This window comes from Mercenaria mercenaria, chromosome 19 (assembly GCF_021730395.1).
Source record: "Mercenaria mercenaria strain notata chromosome 19, MADL_Memer_1, whole genome shotgun sequence".
Taxonomy (NCBI): domain Eukaryota; kingdom Metazoa; phylum Mollusca; class Bivalvia; order Venerida; family Veneridae; genus Mercenaria; species Mercenaria mercenaria.
Genome location: NC_069379.1, coordinates 8,448,187 through 8,473,712, shown reverse-complemented (window position 1 = coordinate 8,473,712; position 25,526 = coordinate 8,448,187). Strand labels below are relative to the sequence as shown.

The 25,526-nt window shown below is 34.8% G+C and overlaps 1 protein-coding gene across 1 annotated transcript; it reads left to right on the top strand.

Moving 5' to 3' along the window:
* The first annotated feature begins 219 nt into the window (after positions 1 to 219).
* Positions 220 to 11,652, top strand: LOC128551302 (uncharacterized). The gene is made up of 7 exons (XM_053532112.1): positions 220 to 261; positions 1,117 to 1,182; positions 2,634 to 2,819; positions 6,443 to 6,562; positions 9,912 to 10,094; positions 10,602 to 10,772; positions 11,337 to 11,652. Exons 1-7 carry the CDS (start codon positions 220 to 222, stop codon positions 11,451 to 11,453), a joined length of 885 nt encoding a protein of 294 aa, XP_053388087.1. The 3' UTR covers positions 11,454 to 11,652.
* Positions 11,653 to 25,526: the final 13,874 nt, after the last annotated feature.

Here is a 25,526-nt window from a genome sequence, read left to right as displayed (position 1 = left end):
GTACTGGTACAGAATCCAGGAACACTGGTTAGGTTAACTGCCCGCCGTACATAACTGAAATACTGTTGAAAAACGGCGTTAAACCCAAAACAAACAAACAAACAAACTTTCTGGTAAATTCTGACAACAAAAACAAACTATTGAAGCATATCCCTTTTTTAAATTCTGAAAACAAAAACACGTACTGTTGAACAATATCCCTTTCTGTTAAATTAAATTATGAAAGCGAAAACAAGAACTGTTAAAACATATCCACTTCGGGTAAATTCTGAAAATAAAAACATGAACTGTTAAACCAAATCACATTTTGGTACATTCTGAAAAAAAAAAACAACAAAAAAAAAACAAACGACCTATTGAATCATATTCAGGTTTGACGAACTTTGAAACATAATTCTTCTTTAAAGTTGGGTATAATCACTATTATTTTCTAGTCAGTTTCATCCTTGTACAAATGTCATTTTGCTAGTGCTTCACTAAAAAAATGACATCTGTACTAGGATGAAACTGACTGGAAAAATAGTGATTAAGATTGTGATGTATTTCCTCTTTAAAATCGTCTTTCAAACTTTGTTTTGTATTTCATGTCATAAATATTTTGATATAAATTGCTCCAAATTTATTATCTTAATAAATAAGTAGAACTATTTTCATTTCAATAATGTCATCAGTGTCATGATATTCATAACTTGATCATGACATCACAGTACATGAAGGGTTCTAATTGACCAATCAACGAGCTGCATTTTCGAGTACCTGCCAGTTTCCACTTGGGTATAACGAAGTATATTTACAATGAACATATAGTGACTTTAGAAATAAATATCACACTATTTTAGAAATCAAATTAAGATTTTTCACTGCACATGCCCCAGATGATGCTACAAGCAACACAATTTTTCAAAATTGAAATATTATATCGATTTAATACCTTTATTTTAGTTAAAAGTTTGCAATTTTACACAGGGAGTCTATGATAAAGTCCGAGTAAAATGTAATCAATACCCAAGTGAAATAAGTATCATTCCACAATGTTTTGGACATGTTAAAATTATGAATACATTTCGCCGATGTTAACATCTTTGTTAAGTAGAAGTAAAACATTATTTGTTACAGGACAAAAAAGAAAAAGATGCAAAAGAAGCGAAGGCAGAAAGAAAAACAAAGAAGGAAAATGCTGCGGTAAGTACATAAAGCATGAACAGTAGATTTCCTTCAGCTACGAAAGGATGCTATTTAAATACCATTCTAATTTACTTGTCTCTGTTAAAACACGCTTACGCTAGAATGACGTCACGTTAACATGAGTCGACGTCAAAGTTTTTGTTGCGACCAAGAAAGAGCGCTACTATATTTTATCTACTGTTTTAGATTAACCCTTTCGCTGCCGAACACTCGATTACGTTATTTACACTGTATTTGCCATGGAACTTTCCTGGAAATCACGTTAGTTATGACAGAACAGTTTAGAGGCTTTATTGTTCACAGAAAGTATACAAAACCTATAATTTTTAGAAAGAAAAATAAAAAAATAGAACAGCAAACACTGATTGAAAACATTCTTTTAATATGATTGGTTGCTCTGGGATAAATTCATGTGACGTCATTTGCATTGTTTATAGGTTGGAATGTCGGGAAATCCCAAGACGGGTAAACCCGTCTTGTAGGCAAATGCGCTGACATATATAAGTGGGACGGGTATACCCGTATTGTAGGCAGCGAAAGGGTTAAAGGCATATTAGAATTGAAATACTAGTAATTTAGAGCAAAGCCGTGTTTTAACACTATTTATACACTCGGGCGGTAATACGTCGTACAAATAATTTCACTCGGGCTGCGCCCTTGTGAAATTATTACACCCGACGAATAACCGCTCAACGCATAAATTGTGTTAAAGCACTCTTTTGCTATGAATTCTTTCTTAAATGTTACATGGAACTTAAATTAAAACATAGAGTGTTGAATGCTTAGTCTGTTGGTTCAAATTGATATATACAACAAAAGTGTGAAGAGAACAACGATTTTTTTTGGCCAGAGTTCTGAATAATCCAAAAGAAAATGACATGCATCAAAGATTTATTTACATGAATTTCACAAGGGCATAGCCATGAACGTGTGACGTCAAAGCGTAACCGTGTTTTAAACTGTTAATATAATATGGGAAGTAACACCTTAGAAGTACTAGACGTCTAATGAGTTACTCTGCCTGATAAACGAAGTAGTGTGTGTGAATTGAGTGTAACACCGCACTGTCATACCATTTCGATTCAGGAACGTCTTTGATATAAGATAGTTGATTGTCTTTGATGTTCTACTCGGCAGTATTTAGAGTGCGCGTTCTGTGTTATTTCCATGCATAGGAACAGCAATAGTTTGTTTTGTAAACAGTTTAACTACGAAAATATGTCAACATTGATTAAAACTATCTTGTTTGAATTAATTTTTTATGATGTTGATATTAAGTTATTTCTTTACGAAATTTCTTTGTTGCAAACTATGAATTTATGAATATTTTGTCATCTTTCTTCATATGAGACTAACCAGTTTCATGTTTCTACTAAAATACCCTTAAAACAGCTCAGATATGTTTTTCTTCTAAAATAAGTGAAATATTATACATTTTACACCCGAAGGTGAAATCCAACATCAATGGTAAGAATGGCCTTGATCTTGACGACAAAGGTAAAGGATTACAGTTAAGCGGTCCAAAGGTAAAGCAACCCAAATCAGAACAAGGATCGGGGAAAAAAGACTTAGAGAGTTACAGTGAAAAAAGTCCGCTTATTCCGAATGCGCAGAAAAAACAGTATACGCTTGAGGTATGAAGGTATTCAATGCATCCGCTACTATTTTCTATATAAAATCAACAACTTATAACATATTTTTATCAAGATTTCTAGCCTTTCACTTCTTGCGAGACTACCCTTGTCTTGTAGGTCTGTCTTTAGGCAATCAAAATATACCCAAAAAATATGGGGTTGACCATAATGCAGTGAAACCATGGTCACGTGACTGAGACAAGTGATGAAAACGTTAATATTGCGTAGGTAGACATCAGGAAATACCTACTTTCACTTTCATTTTACAAGGCAGCTTCCAATCAACTTTTGAAGCATATAACGTAGCTTAAAATCATCTGCGGACATTCCTTTTTACAATCAAGCATAAATAAAGCTTATATCTGGCATGAAAATGGCCTTTACTAGGCGGGAAAATTGCACTATATATTGATATGGACTACATTCGAGTGGACCACGGAGGCATATCCGGCTAATTGCCCCCTTCATGCCTTGAGGTTTGTACCGTTTATCTAGAAAATTCATCAATATTCAATTTGATACTCGATTTATTTAATGTATATTTTCAAATAGCATTTTAGGTTTAACTATTAGCCAACCATCATCAGATGGTGGGCTATTCAAATTACTCTGCGTCAGTGGTCCGTTGTCCGTCCGTTAACAATTTCTCGTTGTCGCATCTTCTCAGAAACTACTGGGGGATTTTGACCAAACTGTGTTAGAATGGTGTATTTGTACCCTAGTTGTGCCCCTCTGAAAATCAGACTGGTTCAGCATTTTTAAGTGAGTTGTGGCACTTTGTTTATTTTCGTAAATTACAAAGATTTATATAGGGAAAAATTTTGAAATTCTCCTTTTTCAAAAGCACAGAGCCTAGGGCTTTGATATTTGTTATGTAGCATCATCTAGTAATCCTCTACAAAGACTGTTCAATTTTTTTTCCCTGGGGTCAAATATGACCCCGCCCTGGTGGTCACATGGTTTACATAGACTTATATAGGGAAAGCTTTGAAAATCTTCTTGTTCATAAGGTTCCGGTGACACTTTTCTACTAGTAGTTTGAATTTGATTCACACCGTTATTATTCTACACATGTGCCAAAGTTCAGATCAGTTTTCGACCAAAACCAAGTCAAGTGTGTATAGTCTACAAAAAGGGTATGCTGATTAATCAAATTATAACATACTTGATTTTATTCTCCATTAACTTCAAAATTAATGTCAATATTTTGCCATGTTGACATCTAAATTTTATATCGGATGCATAATGTCATTCTAATGTGTGTCGTTGCATCACATTTTGTTTTGTCTGTGTCAGTATTGTCTATATAATGACGGCTAGTGAAGAAATTTGTGATATCAATATAGTATTAATAATCGAAAATACTTAATTAGATTATTATTGTCTAATTTATTTGACCTGTCAAAAAATGGACCCGGCTTTTATTATATTCTGTTCGAGCCTATATAAGATTAACATGAAAGCCGGGAACATGTTTTGACAGGTCAATTAAATAGCACAATAGCTTTGGATCTGGACATGTTGCGCTCATTTTTAGTACAATGTATTATGCTGTTTCACTCCTAAAGTCGCGTATAAATTCCGCTGCGGAATTCTCGCATAATTCTTGAGACAGAGCTTAAAACCTGTACATAACAATCTATAAATAATTAAATACTTTATGAAATGATAAACCATGAATCGAATTTACTTGATCTATGATAGCTAAAAAAGGTAGAAATGGGAAAAGCTTAAATGTGATAAAAAGGAATATTACGTGTCTTTCTACATTGAATTAATTAACTCGCTTAAAGGTGCAAAATAAAGACAAATGAATAGACATAAATCTTCAAAAAAGACAACACATTTTGAAATATACTACTAAAAATTACGCTAGACGTGCAATTTTCCCTTGCAGTCAACACATGTAAAGAGAAACAAATGATTGATTATGTATTTTCTTTCTTTCTGGGTGGTTATTTTGTCCTTACTTTCGTGTTTATCGCTTTTCCGTAATCGGTCGGAAATTCTCCATGGGACACGTGATTATAAAATTAATTCAAACAAATAAACGTTTAAAAACGCGCGACAGAAAAGGTATTTTCATGATAGTAGTTTACACGATTTGCCTGAAAAATACGTGATGTACAAAATTTTAGTTTCAAATAAACAGTGGCATGTATTAGGCCAAGACAATGTATTTAATGTCTAAAATTTTATTGAATTAATATAGCCATATGTACATAGATTTATGAATTTAGGTAAAGTTCAATAACATTTTTTTCTACAGTGTAAGACATTTATTCACTTATGTCCTTAAAACTATTCTGGAAAGAGATTAACAGGAAAAGTTTGCAGACCAAGTTGTGAAAACACTTTTATTCGAGACTTGGTCTAAATTGCCCTCCCGAAAACTTATATTATTAATAGCTGTATATTACCTGTAATATAAGAATGCTTTTCATGAATAGAAATACTTTGACCTTCAAAAATGACCTTTGAGCGAGTTCATTAACTAAGGTGGATATGGTATTCGGATCACCTCGGCTGATGATTTACGTAAGAAATAGGTATATATTGTAAGAAACTAAACCAGTTGCGATCAAAGACTGCACAGTGTATTGGTAAGTGTGATTGCCCCTGATACATGGCATGCGCGCAACCTGTGGGTTCGAATCCCAACCGAATCCTTTTTTTTTGTATTATGAATTATAATTCAAAAAGTACGTATCGTATTTTATTGCCTGCACTTTAATATTTATTGTTTTGAATTATGTTTTTCTTCATTTTTTTTTCCTATTCGTTTTCTTTTATATATTTTCCCCTCAAAATTTTTTTTTATCAGAAAAAAAAGTTCATTTCACAAACAAGGTTAATCCTCAGATTCACTGGCAGTGTAGGTTTCTGAATCGTCCGTTGAATAATCAACGTTAATAGCGACTGGTGCAGGAATCACCGGTTTCGACATTGTTACTGTGACATATTTTACATAAAGTATATTCACAAACATTGCACGTTTATTTCGTGAAAAAAGCTATACATTATACAATGTAGTTATCAAAAAAAAAAAATAAATAAATAAAAGTCTTACCTTTCCGGGATTCGAACGCACACCTACAGCCAATACGTTGCATGCGACGTTCACTCTAACCTACTGCGCCAACGAGACATGTTTAGTATGTTCGATTGATTGGTGTCTTTTATGTATCATAAAACATGTATTCAGTAAACTATAGCACCCATTTACTTGGATTAGTTCAATATTAAAAGTACATTTACGCCCGAATGCACAACGTATATCTATAGCGTCCGTAAGCAGTCGGAAAACATACTTTCGGTTTGAAATATGCAAAATTTGTTGTTTATTTGTTCGTTATTCTTGCATATACTCATGACTATTTGGTCAGATCCGATGCAGTGGGTCATATATTCAGTAAATAGGAAGTCTCTGCTACAAATTTATTTTCATATAATACTCGTTCGGGTATTAGTAGTGGACCTTTAATAAGATTGATTAAATGCCCGGCAGAGCCTCGCATTCTACTATTTTATTCAACTCGTTGATAAATTCAGTACGAAAAGACACTCATGTAAAATCCTCTGTGTATTTTTATGCTTTGATGCAGAAGAAATGTATATTGCAGGTCGGTGACATCCCAGAAAAAGACGCCACAGGCGGAAATGGCGTAGGGGTTAGTTATAGTAATCCTGCATTTACTGGACCAACAAGAAAATCGTCGAATGGAAAAGTTGACGCTAAACAGGTAAGTTAGTTTGGTTTCGGTTTAGGAACGTTTTTCAACATTAATCTAGTTAATATATTTGCGGAAATTTACCCTAACCAGTTTTCCTGTATTCCGTACAGGTACTAGCCTGTTGCCAACCGCCCCCACATGAATCAGAGGACGAATGCTTTCATACAGTGTCTTTTATGGCCGTTCCAAGGCGAAGTTTTTTGCCACTGACCATTCAAAGGCGATAATGATTTTGGCCACTGACCGTTTCAAGGCATTAATGTTTTTGCCACTGACCGTTCCAAGGCGATGATGTTTTAAGCCACTGGCCGTTCTAAGGCGATGATGTTTTTTGTCACTGACCGTTCCAAGGCGATGATGTTTTTTGCCACTGACCATTTCAAGTAGATGAGTTTTTTTGCCACTGACCTTTCAAAGATGATTATGTTTTTTTTTGCCACTGACCATCCCAAAGTGATGATGCCTTTCCAAAACAATGATGTTTTTTGCAAGAGAACGTTACAAGGCGATGCCTTGTTCCATGGCAATGATGTTTTTTGCCACTGACCGTTCAAAGGCGACTGATTTTTGCTACTGACCGATTCAAGGCAATGATGCTTTTGCCACTGACCGTTCCAAGGCGATGATGTTTTTTCCACTGACCGTTCCAAGGCGATGAAGTTTTTTTTGCCACTGACCATTTCAAGTAGATGAGTTTTTTTGCCACTGACCGTTCAAAGGTGATTATGTTTTTTTGCCACTGACTATCCCAAGGTGATGATGGCTTTCCAAAACAATGATGTTTTTTGCCAGAGAACGTTACAAGGCGATGCATTGTTCCATGGCAATGATGTTTTTTGCCACTGACCGTTCCAAGGCGATGATGTTTTTTGCCACTGACCGTTCCAAGATGATGATGGCGTTCCAAGGCGATGATGTTTTTTTGTCACTGACTGTTCAAAGGTGATTATGATTTTTGCCACTGACCGATTCAAGTCAGTAATGCTTTTGCCACTGACCTTTTGAAGGCGATGATGTTTTTTGCCACTGACTGTTCGAAGGCGATGATGACTTTTTTGCCACTGACCGTTCCAAGATGATGATGGCGTTCCAAGGCGATGATGTTTTTTTTGCAATTGACCATTTCAAGTAGATGATGACTTTTGCTACTGACCGTTCAAAGATGATAATGTTTTTGCCACTGGCATTTCCAAAGTGATGATGCCATTCCAAGACAACGATGTTTTTTGCCACTGAACGTTCCAAGGCGATGTTTGTTTTTTGCTACTGACCGTTCGGAGGCGATGATGCCGTTCGACAGTTTTGACATAGATAGATGTGTCATTTTTTATAACTGGCCGTTCCACAGCAATGATGATATTTTCCACAAACCGTTCCAAGGCGAATTATGTTTTAAGCCACTGGCCGTTCTAAGGCGATAATGTTTGTTGCCACTGACCTTTCCAAGGCGATGATGTTTTTTTTGCCACTGACCATTTCAAGTAGATGAGTTTTTTTTTTGCCACTGACCGTTCAAAGGTGATTATGTTTTTTTGCCACTGACTATCCGAAGGTGATGATGCCTTTCCAAAACAATGATGTTTTTTGCCAGAGAACGTTACAAGACGATGCATTGTTCCATGGCAATGATGTTTTATGCCACTGACTGTTCAAAGGCAACTATGATTTTTGCTACTGACCGATTCAAGGCAATGATGCTTTTGCCACTGACCGTTCCAAGGCGATGATGTTTTTTGCCACTGACCGTTCCAAGGCGATGCTGTTTTTTGCCACTGACCGTTCCAAGATGATGATGGCGTTCCAAGGCGATGATGTTTTTTGTCACTGACTGTTCAAAGGTGATTATGATTTTTGCCACTGACCAATTCAAGTCAGTAATGCTTTTGCGACTGACCTTTTGAAGGCGATGATGTTTTTTGCCACTGACTGTCCGAAGGCGATGATGATTTTTTTGCCAGTGATGATGGCGTTCCAAGGCGATGATGTTTTTTTGCAATTGACCATTTCAAGTAGATGATGACTTTTGCTACTGACCGTTCAAAGATGATAATGTTTTTGCCACTGGCATTTCCAAAGTGATGATGCCATTCCAAGACAACGATGTTTTTTGCCACTGAACGTTCCAAGGCGATGTTTGTTTTTTGATACTGACCGTTCGGAGCTGATGATGCCGTTCGACAGTATTGACATAGATAGATGTGTCATTTTTTTATAACTGGCGTTCCACAGCAATGATGATATTTTCCATAAACCGTTCCAAGGCGATGATGTTTTTGTCATTGTCCGTTCCAAGGCAGTGATGGATTTTTTTCACTGACCATTCCAATGCGATTATGTATTATTGCAACTGACCGTTCCAAGGCTTTAATGCCGTTCCAAAGCGATGTTTTTTTTTCCACTGACAGGATAAAGCTTTTCGCAACTGACGGTTCCAAGGCGATGTTGTTTTTTTTGCCATTGACCGTTCTAAGACGATGATGCCATCCCAAGACAATCATTCTTTTTGCCCCTGAACGTTCCAATGCATTGAAGTTTTTGACACTGACTATTCCAAGGCGATTATGTTTGTTTTTGCAACTGACCGTTCGAAGGCGATGATGTTGTTTGCTATTGAGCGTTTCAGTGAGATGACCGCTCCAAGGAGATGATGTTTTTTGCCACTGATCGTTCCAAGACAATGCTAGATATTTCCTCTGACCATTCCAAAGCGATGATTTTATTTTGCTACTGACCGTTCCAAGGCACTGATGATGTTCCAAGGCGATGATTTTTTTTGCCACTGAATGTTCCAAGACGATGACGGTTTCTGCCACTGACCATTCCAAGGCGATGATGCCTTTCCAGGTCGATGATGTTTTTTTTTTGCCACTGACCATTCTGAGGAGATTATGTTTTGCCACTGACCATTCCAAGGAAGGAATGTCCACATTGTTCCTTTATTTACGAAGGATGTTAGAAATACACTGCAAGTTGTGTTTACATGCAAATTCTCGCAAGGATCCAATATCTACACAATGGTATTTATCATGTATCCAATTAATAACTGCTTGGAAAAATTTTGTAAATTCAGTTTTGGCATTGGCTGACCACTGTGCAAAAATAATTTGGAAATGAGTAGCCATTAGTGATGTACGCAGTAGGCTCCGTTGTTCCGTGAAGATTTTACTAGAATTTCTCTTATTTGTTGGTCCTGTGAGGTGTCGTATTAGAAGGATTGTAGACTGAGAAATAAATTTTAAACTTAAATAGCTTAATCCTTTGTTATTAAAATATTAACCTCTTAATGGCACCTCCAATTTAAGATATTGAAGTTTAACTGTAACGTAAAACTATCACTTTTCTTTTTATTTTTGTTCAGAAAAAGGAGTTAGATGCATTGAAGGAAGACTTTTTTGAACTTCTCGATAGCAATGAGGACATTACAACATCAACAGAATGGAAGGCTGCAGAAGAAGTTGTAAAAGAAGATCCCCGGTATAAACGAGTTAGCAAAACTGATGACGAGATGGCAAAATTGTGGTATAAAGAATACATTGACGAGGTAGTATGCTCTTCAAGGCTCAAGGCTAGTAATTGCGGTCGGGAATTTCCGTTTGCTTACGTTAGCTTCGTTACATTCGGCCGTTAATGTGGCTCAAACAAAAATCCAGGAGACTCAAAAATTGCACACGGACAATACGTAATCAAAAGGAAATTTACGAGTCAATATGGGTCCGCTACCTTAAATGTTTGAAAAAGAGTTATACGAGCTGCATGAGAATACCAACATAGTGCGTTTGCAACCAGCATCCGCGCAGTCTGGTCAGGATCCATGCTGTTCGCTTTCAAAGCCTATGGTAATTAGAGAAACCATTAGCGACAGCATGGATCCTGACCAGACTGCGCGGATGCGCAGGCTGGTCTGGATCCATGCTGGCCGCAAACCCACTATGTTGGTTTTCTCATGGCACGGCTCAAATGTGTTTTGCTTCGTTTTATGTTAATAGTCCCCATAGAGAGTAATAAGTAAAAAATAAGATGTTGTCTACATAGAAATGTCTTTTTTTAGAAACAAAAGAAAGATTTCCTTAGCTTGTTAGAGGAAAAGGCAAGGAAAATAAAAGAATGGGAAAGAGCGAAATGGAAGATAGACCATGATCCACGATATGTAGTTGTTGAATATACTAAACGTGAGAAATGGTTTCAGGAGTACCGATGGAGAAAATGTATATTCAATAGGGTAGGTTTGCAATTAGCTTTCACATTTTGAAAACAGTAAGGTTACTGTAAAAAATCTTAATTTAGAAGCAACTCTGTGTTATAGTTCAAGTCCGTGACTTTATTACCTTCGCTGACGGATCTGAACTGGAATGCACGTGATAACAACGTCACGAGTTGGAGTATGTAATAGCTAAATACAGTACCATCATAATGTAAAAAAACCTTTGGTTCAATAGTTTTTAAGGGAGATAAAAATGTTCGGATCAAATTCTTTGTACAGTGTAAAATTTGATGAAATTCTCATTTTTCAAAACTTCAGAATTTATTTTGAACATTTCGCAAATGAAAATTTAGCTTACAATACTGCCTTATCGAAAACACTTTGTTCTTTTGGGAGATATTTTAACTATCGATTCAAACCTTTAAGAAAACTAGTTGTAAATACATGTAATATTCATTAAATCCACCCTCAGATACATGTTTTATTAATAGCCACGTTTTGTATTAAACAACAAAAATATCTATTACGTAATACAGCTCGAAATGTCTTATTTGCATGGTCCTTAAACACTTTTTTTTTCAGATCAAGTGGTCAAGTAACGTTCGCTCTGTCAACTTTGTATGCTTCATGACGTTAGCAGTTTTGTATTGTCTGTTTGTCACATGTTTCTATTGTGTATGGAGTTCAGACATCCAGTGAATACTTCCAAGGACCAGTCTGGATTCTCGTGGAATAGAGACAAAAAGAAAAGACAGTTGTACATACTTGTATTAAATACACAAATTATGCAGGGTATTTTACTGTAGAATTTCAATATATGAGCTGCGCCATGTGACAACCAATATAGTGCGTTTGCGACCAGCATGGATCCAGACCAGCCTGCGCATTCGCGCAGTCTGGTCAGGATCCATCCTGTTCAATAACGGTTTCTTTTAATAAAATAGGCGGATGCGCTGGCTGGTCTGGATCCATGCTAGTGGCAAACGCATTGTGTTGGTTTTCTTATGGTGCGGCTCATATATTGATACATTACGGAAAATGATGCTTTAGACAAATAAAAGTAACTCAAGGTAATGTACACGTTATAACAATCGGCAATTTAAGTACGTTTATGTATTTTCCGTTTGCGATTTCGCATTCTTCGGCCTTAACAGAAAATATTTGTCATGACCAGAGAATGCCAAAGTTGCATCCGGAGAAAACATACATTGACGATAGTCATTTCAAGTTCATGACCTTAACAATGGGAATTTAGCTTACTTAAGAAATATTTTATGCGTGTATCTTGAGTTACATGTTGTATAGCCACTAGACTGATAATAATTTATTTCTACATTTTTCCTTTTTTGATGAATTTAATTTCATAGAGACAAAAGCCAGTCTATTTTAGAGATTTTCACAGAGATATGATGTTGAAATTATCTATGATATTGGACATATAATATAGACTGGCTCAGTTCACTACATTTAATCATAAAAATGTAAAAAAAAAATATATCATAGTCTAGGAGCTAGTCTAGCCTATGCTTTGCTATGAATGTATATTAAATGGCATTAAATCGCAAGAAAAATATCAAAATGAAAATCAGACGCATCCATGTAAATACATCTTTCAAAACAATTACAAGGCAGCTGAAAATCAAACTCTTTTGAATTTATGAATAATTTTAAAAAACAATCTTAATCTTGGGAATTGTTGCAACTTTCGTTCGGAACAATCCTAAAAATCAGTCAATCGCCAGGTGTTGGTAGTTTTAGGGTACTTAACACGTAAAAACAGCTGACAATTAACGAAATCTTCATTTTCTTTTTCGGCATTCTCCTGTTTTAGCAGAAATCCATGTGTGCGTTGATCTACATTTTACATCCGAAAGATTACGATTTTGTTAATATGATTTCGCAGTTCTATAGAAATTGCCGAGTGTTATTTCGGATCCATCACCTTCACACAAAACAGTATCAAATAAGTTGTGTATAGTGTTATAGTGATGTAAGCTGAACGAATTGTGAGCCCCCACTACGAGTGATGGGGGCATATAGATTTGGCCCTTTCCGTGCGTCCGTCAGTTTTCACCTTGATCTGTTTTCAACGGGTTTTTTGTAGAACACAAAAAAGTAATGATCTTGATGTTATCTAAGACGTCCCATACTCTATATTATTGAACGGATTTACATCAAACTTCACAAGCGTAATTGTTGCCAAGCCCAGTTGTGCATATCGTCGTCATTTTCTGGTTCGAGGATTTTCATTGATGAAATTACTCTTGATTCAGCTCTTATCATATTGGGCGGATTTCCACCACACTTAACAGAAACGCCATACTTGCCAACTCTCATTCTGCATGTTATTGACATTTTCCTATTCTATGATTTTCTTCGCAGTTATGGTCCTTGTTTGATCAAATTTAAAAAATGTTTTGGCCTTTTTCCCTTCAAATCCCACCAAACTTACAGAAATGCCATGCCTATATTATGCAAACTGTCAGCATGCCCCGGTTCAGTGATTTTGTTAGAGTTATAGTCCTGTCCCTTGATTATCGTATTTCACCGTGTTGGGGTAATACCAATAGCAAACTTAACACAAGTGGTTATTGCCAAGCTTATATGTACATATTATGAACATGCTTTAGTTCTGTGTTTTTCAGGCCTTGCTTTGTCAATTTTTATGGTGTTTAAAGCAGTGGACAGATCCGTGCTGTCAATCAAACTAATTGTTATGTATGATATTGACCAATAAGATAACGCGGATTATTCAGTGCACTTACATTGTTGCTAACCAGCCATTGCTTCCCACAAGCTTTTACTTAGAAACCGTTACTGACTTATTCTTTTAAGTTTGATACATCTTTTTTTCGGAGGAAGTGGCGTTAAGGTGTGCATTAGGAATATGTAATGCCTACAAGCGGTACCCGGAAAGGCTAGATGGGGGAGATTTATTATTTCCGTAAACCAAAGGCCGATTTAGAAAAATGTAAGCGTTGAACTTTAAACGGATCAATAAGCAATCTGATCAAATGTAATTCTAATAAACTTTATATTGAAACTGCCGTGTGTGTCACTAATGTGCATGGTATAATATGATAGCATACGTAACTCGTCATAAATCGTCTCTCTCTCTCTCTCTCTCTCTCTCTCTCTCTCTCTCTACTCATTCGTCTGTGATCGGAATTTTAATATGAATTTACTCACTTTATTTCAATTTAGGCCGGTCGCAGAATTTTTCAGTTCAAGTCATTAAATATATAAGTCATAAATGTATATTTTATTTTATATAACAGTAACAACTAACTTTCTTCAGCAAGCTATTCTCGCAATTGAATGTATGTATGTTGAATTAAGCAACAAATCTTCTTACACTGACAGAAAAATATTAAACATAGAGCGTACATTGAACGAGTCATTAATAAAGTCAAAACATATACATGTAAATTAATTTTACATAGAATACAAAAATTATTATTCAAACATATACATAAGACAGTGCACGGCACATTAACATTATTTCAAGGATAAAACGTATTCTTTTATTAATCAGGCATTAAATCAGGAGCATAAAGATAAATATTCGGCGGGAGTGAATTTTAATGCATTCTCATTATTTATTATGTCATGTTATGTCTTTCATATTTGTAGACAGTAAGTATAACAGTATCCCCTGTTTCAAACACCATTCTGTTTTATTTAACGAAGTCCGACAATCGATAAGTTTAAATTGATTTTCCTTTTAAATGTAATTTGAAAAAATAAATATACGCACATGTCGATGCGGTTAAGAATGTCGGTGATTTTTTTGTTTGATATTACGCAACGTTAATATTTAAAGCTATTGAACCAATTTATAGCTTTCTTTATCTGTTGAAAATGTTATCTTGATGTAAGAAATCACTACATATGACACATGGTGTTTGATATTTTTATCATATAAGCCTAGCGTGGAAATACAGTCTCTATACGGCAGAAGTGGACGTTTTATTTTGATCAAATAATTTATATAATAATCTAAGACGTAATTTCTTTTCACATGTTGCTTAAAAGATAATTAAGATTATAATTATGCCTTGTATTTGCATAAGGACTCATTATTTTTCAAGTCAGGAATATCTAGCAAAGACGGAAAGCGTTTTTTTTCCTCGATAACGCCAGCATTTTGGCGCTCACTTTTACCGTGGTTTCTTCTGAGTTAAGCTTAATGTCATGTACATAATCTTTAGTAAAACAAATAAGCCTCTTTGATAGCTATATTTGTGCATTTTGGTTTACATTTTGGTAAGTATTTCACACAGATATCATCTGAAATACTTTCTAGCGAGTCATTCGCTAATGTACATGTATCCGCCATTTTGAAAGAAGCTTGTGGGAAACCGCAACAGTAACTAAGGGGCGGAGTTTAGTGATCGGTTTACGGATCCATCCATTCTCTTATATACCAGAGCGAACGATTTCCGAAAAAACCTTGCAAACCCGCCCGCTTAGCTCAGTAAATAAGAGCGTTGGTTTACGGATCGCGGGGTCGTGAGTCCGATCCTCTGGCGGGGCGTATGTTCTCCGTGACTATTTGATAAACGACATTGTGTCTGAAATCATTTGTCCTCCACCCCTGTTTCACGTGGGAAAGTTGACAGTTACTTGCGGAGAACAGGTTTGTACTGGTACAGAATCCAGGAAAATTGGTTAAGTTGACTGCCCGCCGTTACATGACTGAAATACTGTTGTAAAATGAGTTAAGCCAAAAACAAACAAACAAAACAAAACCGTTCAGGAATTATCAGTACAAAGTCTCATTATAAATTTTGGGCATGTTCCGGCTCATTGAATTTCAGGAGATGTAAAGCATTTTCTGCCAAATTTTGTAATATTTTGGCAAGCTTTTTATACGATTTGGAATAAATACTCAATAGCGTACATAAGTTTTCAGTGCCAAGAATAGTTGGGGTCATGACATTCTTCGATTTGTGCTACTTCTCCTGTGCTATTGGTTTGAAACTCGACAGACTTCACAGGAGTTACCACTGCCAAGCCTAGTTGTGTATATTGATAGACCGTGTGTTTATGTATTTGTTTTTAAATTTAATGTTTTCTACAACATTTTATATTTATATAATATATATCTAGCGCGTTCTGTATGCTACCCGGTAGAATACTGAGAAAATGTTTAGGATATTGAGAAAAATATTTTATAATTCAATTGATTAAAAGTCATCATTTCGATGTAATTTAATGTATGTTTATTTGTTTTTTAAATAATAATTAGTAAATAAAATGTAAGAGTAGATTTCCCGGAAATGCAATGCATCTCAAACACAGCCATAGAGCCATGCATCGCAGAATAGTCCCACAATAAAAAGAAGCTGTAACGGAAAAATATTGTAGATGGGTTGCTTCAAAAATCCAACAATAAGTACATTATAAACATAATGCGAAATACAGGAAAATTGGGGAGTGTTTCTTATTGGTTCTTATTCTACTTCCTGAATCTCTTATATGTAAGGAATTTCTGAAGTTTACAGACGTCTGCATTTATTTTTATTTTATTTTTATAAGAGCAGATTCTTTTTATTTTATTGAAACCCTTTCGTAATGGTTTGTATGTTTGGTGTTTTAAACCAATGTATTTTGATATTATCCATATAAATTGAATCTCAGGAATAGTGAAAAGGGGGAATTAGGAGTTAGGCAATGTTTAGTTCTTTCATTTGTTGATCAACATAGGTAAAACAAAGTTAATTTTATGTGGTATTATCTTTCATTGGTTGAATGGTCTGGCACGAAAGTACGTTTGTAGTTGTTTAGGCGATAACGAGACTGTTTTATAGTTACCGCAAAACCAAGTTATCCGAGAGTCAGATATTTGATCAGCACTTTTAGCTAATGAGTCATATTCTTTAAATTTTCTTTCATACATGTATAGTGTTCTTCAGTTAAATGGTGAAATTTAACTAAATGAATGTTTTAAGTACTTTTATTGTAGTGGCATTTGTATTTCCGTAGTCGTTTATAGATTACAGCACGTGACACATTGTAATTATGAAAGCATGTCCAAACAGTATTTCTGTTGTCCTGAATTATTTTTAACATATTTTAAAATAAAAATGACACTCAAATAAGCCATAAGTAAAAGTTATCTTTCGGACTTAACCTTGTTAACTTTAATCCGTTTTAGACTGGGGTTCTATTTATAGACTTTGTTTATATTATTTCGAAGATGAAAAATGTGAATTAAATCTAGAATCATCCTTTAATAAATATTTACAACATTGAATTGTTAGCATTTTAACATCAGAAATAAACAGTTATAGATGTTGAACATTATTGCGCAGATGAGCGTGTTGGCCATTTTTTGTAAATATGAGTTGCACATAGTTACTAAGGTTTTCAGCTGATGGACCATTAGCAACTGATCGTAGTAAACCGTTCCCTACGGTGTTCCTAAATATAAAGTCACGATTGTCCAAACGGAACACCGTAGTTGCCTGTATCAGTATCTGATTTATTTGTAATTGTACATGTATATAGAAGAGTTTAATATTCCGATGCTGTTATGATATTTTCGAAATAATTTACGGACCGGAATACTCGCAGGTAAATTGTGACATTCACTACTGGATGCACATGTCATTAAATGGGTCATGAAATTGGCCTTAATTTTTTCAAAGGTTTTTAACAGAGTTTTAACAGGTCACCATTAAAATTCACCCATTACTTCTTACTATTTAATGGGATTTTCATGACCATAGTTTTAATGCCATACATTAAAAATGACTTTGATGGCCATGAAAAACTGCTTAAAATAAACCATTAAAATAAGTTAACAGGCTCCTTAAAACTCCATGAAAAATTTTAATTGGCATGAAATTAATGTGCCATTAAAAAATTACCCCTTAATTCCCCATTAATTAGGAAGAACTAATGGGGCCATTATTTTTTTTAATACTCTGTTAATGGCGGTTAATTATTAAAAGATTGATTAATGGTCGCATTAAATATGTCAGATTCAATTTTAATGGGTTTATAATATTTTAATTGTATATCAAATTAAGGGCCATGAAAATTTGCCTTCAGAATTAGGCATCTTAAGATAATCAACTTCATATTAATATTTGCCTTATTGATTTAAACTACGTATTACTACACATGTAATAGTATCTATACATATGTACTGTTTTGTAAAATGCTAGAAGAATATTTGTTTCTTCTTTTTTCTCTTATTATTTTGTAATGTAAACACATGTATGATGTAACAGCCTCGTACAAACATTTGTTATATTGTATCCTTATTCTGTCATATGTTCATATGAAATGAGAAAATAAATGGATATTGTATTGTACTGAGTTGAACTGAGAAGGGTTTACAGGTACTTGTTTAATAGATTAAATGACCATGTGGGTAGTTTTAACTATTCAACATCATAATATTGACAAACATTCTGACCAAGTTTTTATTGGTACAGACATTAGGCATCAGGTGTATTAAAAAGCAACTGTTGATGATAATGTCAGCGCACAATGGGCAATTACAATTTAGCTCTACTTTAGTATTTTGTGCTCACATGCATGCTCTGTACAGCTAAGAGCAAATGTTTAAGGGATTGCATCACAGGTAGCTTCTCCCATCTCCAATTAAGCGTACCACACTCTTTGATTCATTGAAACAAAGAAGCGATTGATCTGCCCATGCCCCAAATGAATTTAAATCAGACTGTAAATCTTTACAATTATGTGTACTGTTCACTTCTCTATAAACCTTAATTTCTACTCAAGAATTTGAAAATCTAAACTAGTCTGAACACATTTTATAATGTAAATTCCTTACCCCACCCATTTTCTTATACAAATGCTGATTATTTGGACAAGAAAAACAAAGAACAGAAAAAGTGGCATGCATCAATACGTATTTACCCTTACCAAACTATTGTAGATTGATGTTATCAAATAAATTAATACGTTTCCATCCGACTTTCATTGAAATAAATCCGACTTTTGTAGGAACACAATTTGCAAACATTTGAAAAAAAAAATGGCGTAACTGCATCAAGGGGAAATAACTTCAATGCAACTAAATGTAACATCATGATATATTATAGACGATGTGTGCGTAGTATGTATTTATTGTGATTAAAGTCCATTTTAGAACAATATGAGACTGGAATTATAAGCATTCAATAGGAGAGCAAGCCAAAAACCAAAAAGAAAATATATACAAATCACATTTTACAGAATTTAGGATTTAATGGGCATTACATTGCTGTTAAGGGCCATTAAGTTTACTCTTAAATGAAATCGTACACAACCTGAACATTTAATGGGTATTAAATCAAATTTAAGGGCCATAAATAATCCTGTTAAATTAAAAAAATACAGAATTTCACTACTTTTTCAAGTGATGCAAGAATTAATGGAGTTAATTAACGGTTTTTCCTATTTTAATGGATATTTTACAGGGTTTTAAGCCATGTTTAATGGTATGTGCATCCAGTAGTGATTTTGACAGCAAAGGTGTGCATATATAATATTCCAGAATGATATAAAAATAAATTTTTAAACCATTATTGCATTTGATAACAGTTTACTGTTTCTTATTTTTGATGTGACTTTTAGATTTTTTGATGTATCTTTTAGTTAACTAATATAAGTGACCTGAGTATGTCATTTGTTTTACTTTGTGTTTTATTGTTACTTTATTTTTACCTTAAGGGTGTATTTTTTGAAAGGTAGCAGTTAAAATGGTACTGACTGGAAATGCGTTGAAATATTTTAACACACCTGAAACAAAGGTTTAGATGAGCTTTTATTATATACCTATAAAAATTTTGTAAAAATTCGGCTGGTATTTCACAATTAAATATGAATAGACAGACTAAACTTCCGTATTGTACCTTTTAAATTCCGTATTGTAACTTCCGTATTGTATCCTGTCGGACTGTTGTCATTAATATGCATGACCCAAAACATTTCTATAAATAGTGCACATAAAAACTTCACTAAGTTCCATTTAATATCGATAAACATTGAAGATTTATTTCAAGAACAAAACAATAATCAAAATAGTAAAGGTATATAATAAAAGGGTCATTATAACAGTAGCTTGATCTGGGACTTTGTATTCGGCTCTCGTGGATTTTGCAAGGTCGGATCACACTCAGCGCTTGCGCGCCTCGTGAGATCCGATCTGGCAAAATCCACTGGAGCCAAATACTGCATCCCAGATCAAGCTACTGTTATAATAACCCTATTTTATTACAGGAGGAGGATCCGTTGTTAATTGTTCATCGTCCGCAATTTACGTAAACATTTCCTCGCAAAAGTGTTGGTTGTAAGTACACTAAACAGTTTGTCATAACTTTGATCCTTACAGTTGATACTAGTGAAACTTCGCTGAGATACATGACGCTGCAAATTTCATATTCAGGCAAAGTTTCATTATAATCTTTGCTAAGTAAACATTGACAGAGCAAAATGAAAATCTAGTATTTTAAAGCTCAAGCCTTACCATATTCGACCCAATTGAGTCTGCCTTTGCGACCAGTGTAGATCATGATCAGTCTCTACATCCGTGCAGTCTGATCAAGAACTGCTATGTTCGCTTTTCAGTCAGTATCTTTTTAGTAAGCACCCCTTGTAACAGTGGTGCTGTCCAAATTGAAAGACGGATAAGTTAAAAAAAAAGGAAAATTAACAGGGTAAGGGATAATTAGCAGAGTAAGGGATAATTGTCTCTTTCAGGAGGTTTGTTAAAATAAGTCCGCTTGGGTCATTATGGCTGAAAATAGAAATGAATTTAATATATGTCTTGTTTTCATGAACCACTTGATGGGTCTTCACCAAACTTGGACTGTAACAGTCTTGTAATGGTGTCTCTGAAGTTTTTTTTTAGGTTCAACCAGAGTTAAATATAGAATAAAAGTTAAACGACCTACTCCTAAATAACTTGATAGATCTTCGCCATTTTTTAAACTAGTATCTTTGTAAGGTACTCTCTGTTTGTACAGATGTTTAAAATGTTCATTTTTGGAGGCTTTCAGAGCTGATAATAGAAATTCTTTCGTCTTTTATCGTAAACCGCTAGATGGACCTACATCAAAGTTTGTCTGAGGCGTCTTTAATGTTATTTGCCTTAATATAATACAATGTATTTTTGACATGTATTAAAAGTCAAACAGTCAAGTTTATTTGAGCGACCTCGGGGCTTCATGGCCATCTTGTTTGTCAACAGCAATACATAATGTTTATACTTGTATTTCAATGCAAATAAAGGTGCTCTATTTAAATGTGTAGTCTTTTACATTGAATAATGAAGAGATATTTTGATTGAAAATATATCGATGACTGATTATGCATTTGACCGCTTATAAAGAAGGTGCCTGCACTGTGTTAGAAGTTGATTTTTAACTAGTGGCTTAAAATTGTGTATGCATGCATGAAGCTGTGCAGCATTGTTCAGTAATGTCACAAAATAATTGGCGCGGAAATTACAATGAGTAATTTTATGATTTATGATCAAAATGGACACAGACTTACAAGTATACATTGACTATTTGAATGATTAGAACTTAAAGATCAGGCAAGTAACGGACTTTAAGCGTTCAGTCAAGAAAATTTATGGAATGTTCAGTCGAATCCATACAAACTTCCCATCGCTATTTTCGCACTCTCTCACGTGTACCAAAACGTCAGATCCTGTTGGAGCATACATCGAAATCAGATCTTGTCTTGAGAGGTTATGAAATCTTTACACCGACTACCAACTTATAAAAATAAACAGAATCCTAATAATGAAAAAAAAAAAACACAAAAAACATTGAATGGAAGAATATATAGAAATACTGAGTCCAAGCACAAAGATACCTTTTAGATAGAAGAAAATATAGTAATACTGAGTTTAAGCACAAAGATTGCTTTGAAAGGGAAGAAAATATAGCAATACTGAGTCCAAACACAAAGATTGCTTTGAAATGTAAGAAAATATAGCAATACTGAGTCCAAGCACAAAGATTGCTTTGAAATGGAAGAAAATATAGCAATACTGAGTCCAAGCACAAAGATTGCTTTGAAATGGAAGAAAATATAGCAATACTGAGTCCAAGCACAAAGATTGCTTTGAAATGGAAGAAAATATAGCAATACTGAGTCCAAACACAAAGATTGCTTTGAAATGGAAGAAAATATAGCAATACTGAGTCCAAGCACAAAGATTGCTTTGAAATGTAAGAAAATATAGCAATACTGAGTCCAAGTACAAAGAGACCTTTGAATTGGAAGAAAATATAGCAATACTGAGTCCAAGCACAAAGATTGCTTTGAAATGTAAAAAAAAATATAGCAATACTGAGTCCAAGCACAAAGAATAATAATATTTATAATTTAGAGGTGCGCGGTATTACCGGTATACCGGTAATCGTGGTACCATCTTCCCGTGGTACGATACCGCGGTACCATCGGGGAATACCGGTATTTTATCAGCATTATCCCTACTTCTGTTTATTTTTAATTTACATTGTCTATGTAGCCTTCCGTAACAGCAATTGACACCGTGCATGATTTTCCGATTTATATCTCTGGAATTCCCATGCTACTATTATTAGTTTCCAAAAATAACCACCCAATGGTGCAATTGAACGTGTCAAAGATCACTGCGTTGGAGTTTTTGAACATGTATGATCGACCGCGTGATCCCCAATCAAAACCTTCGAAAACCACCAGATTATTCCGTAAAGATGGATGACGTCATAGGCGCATTTGTTTTTACTTTGAGTCTGGTAAATTCGGCGAGTCCCGACTTCTTGTTTAAATGATGATAGTTTAAAATATCCCAGTATGTATTTGCACGTATTAAAAAAGAAATAAATAGTTTGGAAAATGTTGAGTCGAAATTTATTTTTTTTTTGTTTGAAAACGATCTGATGAAGCCTTCATAAACGTTACTGGTTTATCAAACGGGTGCAAGAATCGAACTTCAAACAAGCGCGACCTATATACATGTGACCCAGTGCTTCCCTAGAGACAATATGGCGTCTTCCGACGAATACACGCTGGTAAAAAATACTATGGGTCATTAATCTAACTAGTCATTAGTCAAGTTAATATTCCAGTGTATTTTTTTCTTTAATTCTAGTCAAGTAACTAGTCTTCGTTGTTGCTCATAATAAATTAAGTATTTCTGAGAGTTTTTCAATATTTTTATGACCACTACCATACACAGGCACGGGTCCAGTGTATATTTTTTTTGTTTGATATGATTTTTTTCACACAAATATACTCTATATATGTTAGTCAAATGAAAAAAAAATCGATGACAAAAAATCCGGTCACAATATCATATACATGGAAAAGGTGAACTATGCGAGCGTAACGCTATGGGAAGCTACTCGGCAAACTTGTGGAACATTTCAAAATCGAGGTTTATACACTTGCAGCCGCTACCTGCATGATTGCACCTTCGAAACATTTAAAGCCTTCCATAAATACTAAACTGATCCCATAAATTGCTTTGAAATACACAGTACAAGTCCCTAGGAGCGAAATATTTCAAATATCCCCGACGATTTCAGCTGCCAAACGAAGTGATAAAAACCAGGGACACGTCCGCTATCCGGAATGAAATCACCGGGGATAACTTTATTAGATAATCTACCTACTTTATGTAAACTGAGGCTCCGGTCCCGAGGTAATAATGATGTACATGTACTTGTTTCAACATTGCATAAAAATCTGTGATTCATTTGTTTTATAATAGTTTAAAAATATCAATGATATGAAATTATAATCATATAGACTGATAATTGATAAATAAGATTGTCTTTGTTTAAAGACAAGCAAAATATATCTATGTTTTTATACGCCCGTCTCTGAAAGAGCGATAACCCGTTAAATCTCCCAGGCACTCTTGGATTATAGCCATAGAATTACTCGCAAAACTGCGAACTTAGCCTTGTCCGCACTCCAAGTCCAACAGTTTCCATCGGATCTTCAAAAACTTGCTGACAACGTTTGTGGGCATAATATCTCAGCCAAAATCGATATCAAGCCAAATCGCATCAGATACTCTTGGATTATGGCCCTTGAATTACTAAAAACTGCAAATTTAGCCTTATCCGCACTCTAAGTCGAACAGTTTTCATCCGATCTTCACCAAACTTGCTGACAATGTCTGTTGGCATATCTCGCCCAAGTAAGATAACCACCCAAATCGCCCCAAGCACTTTTGGATTATGTGCTTTGAATTAGGCTAAGTTTGATGACGGGCGTATTTTGTGACAGTCTTGCACTCTCGTTTAACACTTAAACGATGTTTTCCATCGGAATGAACTTAAATGATATATTATAATAAAATCCCCTTTTTCTTATGTAGCAAAACTACTGATTACGTCTCCCTTGTTATAAACCACCATGCTGGACTATAGTGTTACTGATCTTCTCCTTATCAACGTTAAACTTTCAGGGCAAGATGTATTCCTGGCGTCATTTGATAAAATACTTTAAATCTAGGGCAATAGTTTTCACTACTAGTAATGACTGTTAGGCCATTTGATAAGTGTATTTTATGTTACAAGTGAACTCAAATAAACTAAGTACCTTATGGGGTAAACATTTACACGATTTAAAAACTGGTGTTTAAAATTGGGGACCCGTAATGTCAGTCGGTAATTTCCGTTAGATTACGTTTTCACCGACTTTGATTTCGGGATTGTTCAGTTGTTACGGAAACCATTGTATACTATCGTATAGCCGAAGAATGTCGAAATAACAAACATATTTTTGTTTAATTTCAACCTTAAACGTAAACGCGGCGCGGTCGGACAGATTGTTAAATGAAATGTTAAGACTGGTATCGACGCGATTTATTTCATTCATGCTTCTGCTGTAAAACACACTTTGTTTTTTGGTTTTCCCTACCACAAAATAAATACTGCTTGGTTGCGAAATCGCACGAAAATTGCCGATTGAATTACAAACCGAGCACCCTACATTAAACTGTGATGAGAGGGACACAGTTGCAAATTATCTGAAAGTTATAGTTTCCTACGACAAAGACGAAGAAACAAGTTTGTTTGTTATCTGTTTATGTCAACAATCATTTGAATAACCCCGTTGTCTATGTACTTTAACTACAGGACTATTAAGGCCACACCAAATTGATGTCTTGTTCTTCGGATTTTTTTTCCAAAATATTTGGGGCGAGCGAGCGAAAAAAAAATTAAAATATTTTTTTTTCAAATCATCATTTATTGATGCGAGCGAAGAGCGATGAAATAAAAAAAAGTAATTATCGCTTATGTCGTGTTTAACACCAAATAAAGTGTATTTCCATCTATATTGTATGACAAGCCGAAAAAATCTTAATTTTGGTTCAGCAAAAATGTGTAGATCTACAAAATAACCTTATCGGCTGATGCTCAAACAACAGTTTCGGAGAAAAGACTCTTCACTGAAATGGGACTTGGACGTAGTAAGTTAGGAGTCCGAAAATACATTTATTACTGGATATTTTATTGTGTTCCTTAGCGTAAAAGGCACATGCGGCAATTAGTGGCTGAATGTTTGTCCCATACATACTTTCAGTGGGTCTTCTTTATTAGTATACTTAAGTGGACATGAGAATATTGTCAGGAGTTTCATGTTTGATAATTATCTTTTGAGTTAGGATACCTGGTTAGAACTTTATTCAAACTAATTCGACTTGATCCTCGGAATATTGAGATAAGCTTTTCATATGCGCAATATCTCCACTCGGTTAGGTTGCCTGACAGAAATATAAAACAATCATTAATGTGACCG

Bases quoted from the DNA above. Each gene is read 5' to 3' on its own strand.
- LOC128551302 (XM_053532112.1), top strand. From the start codon at position 220: ATGAAAGCGAAAACAAGAACTGTTAAAACATATCCACTTCGG. The intron at 10,095-10,601 runs GTAGTATGCTCT...GTCTTTTTTTAG, and splicing joins ATAAAGAATACATTGACGAG to AAACAAAAGAAAGATTTCCT. The intron at 10,773-11,336 runs GTAGGTTTGCAA...TTTTTTTTTCAG, and splicing joins GAAAATGTATATTCAATAGG to ATCAAGTGGTCAAGTAACGT.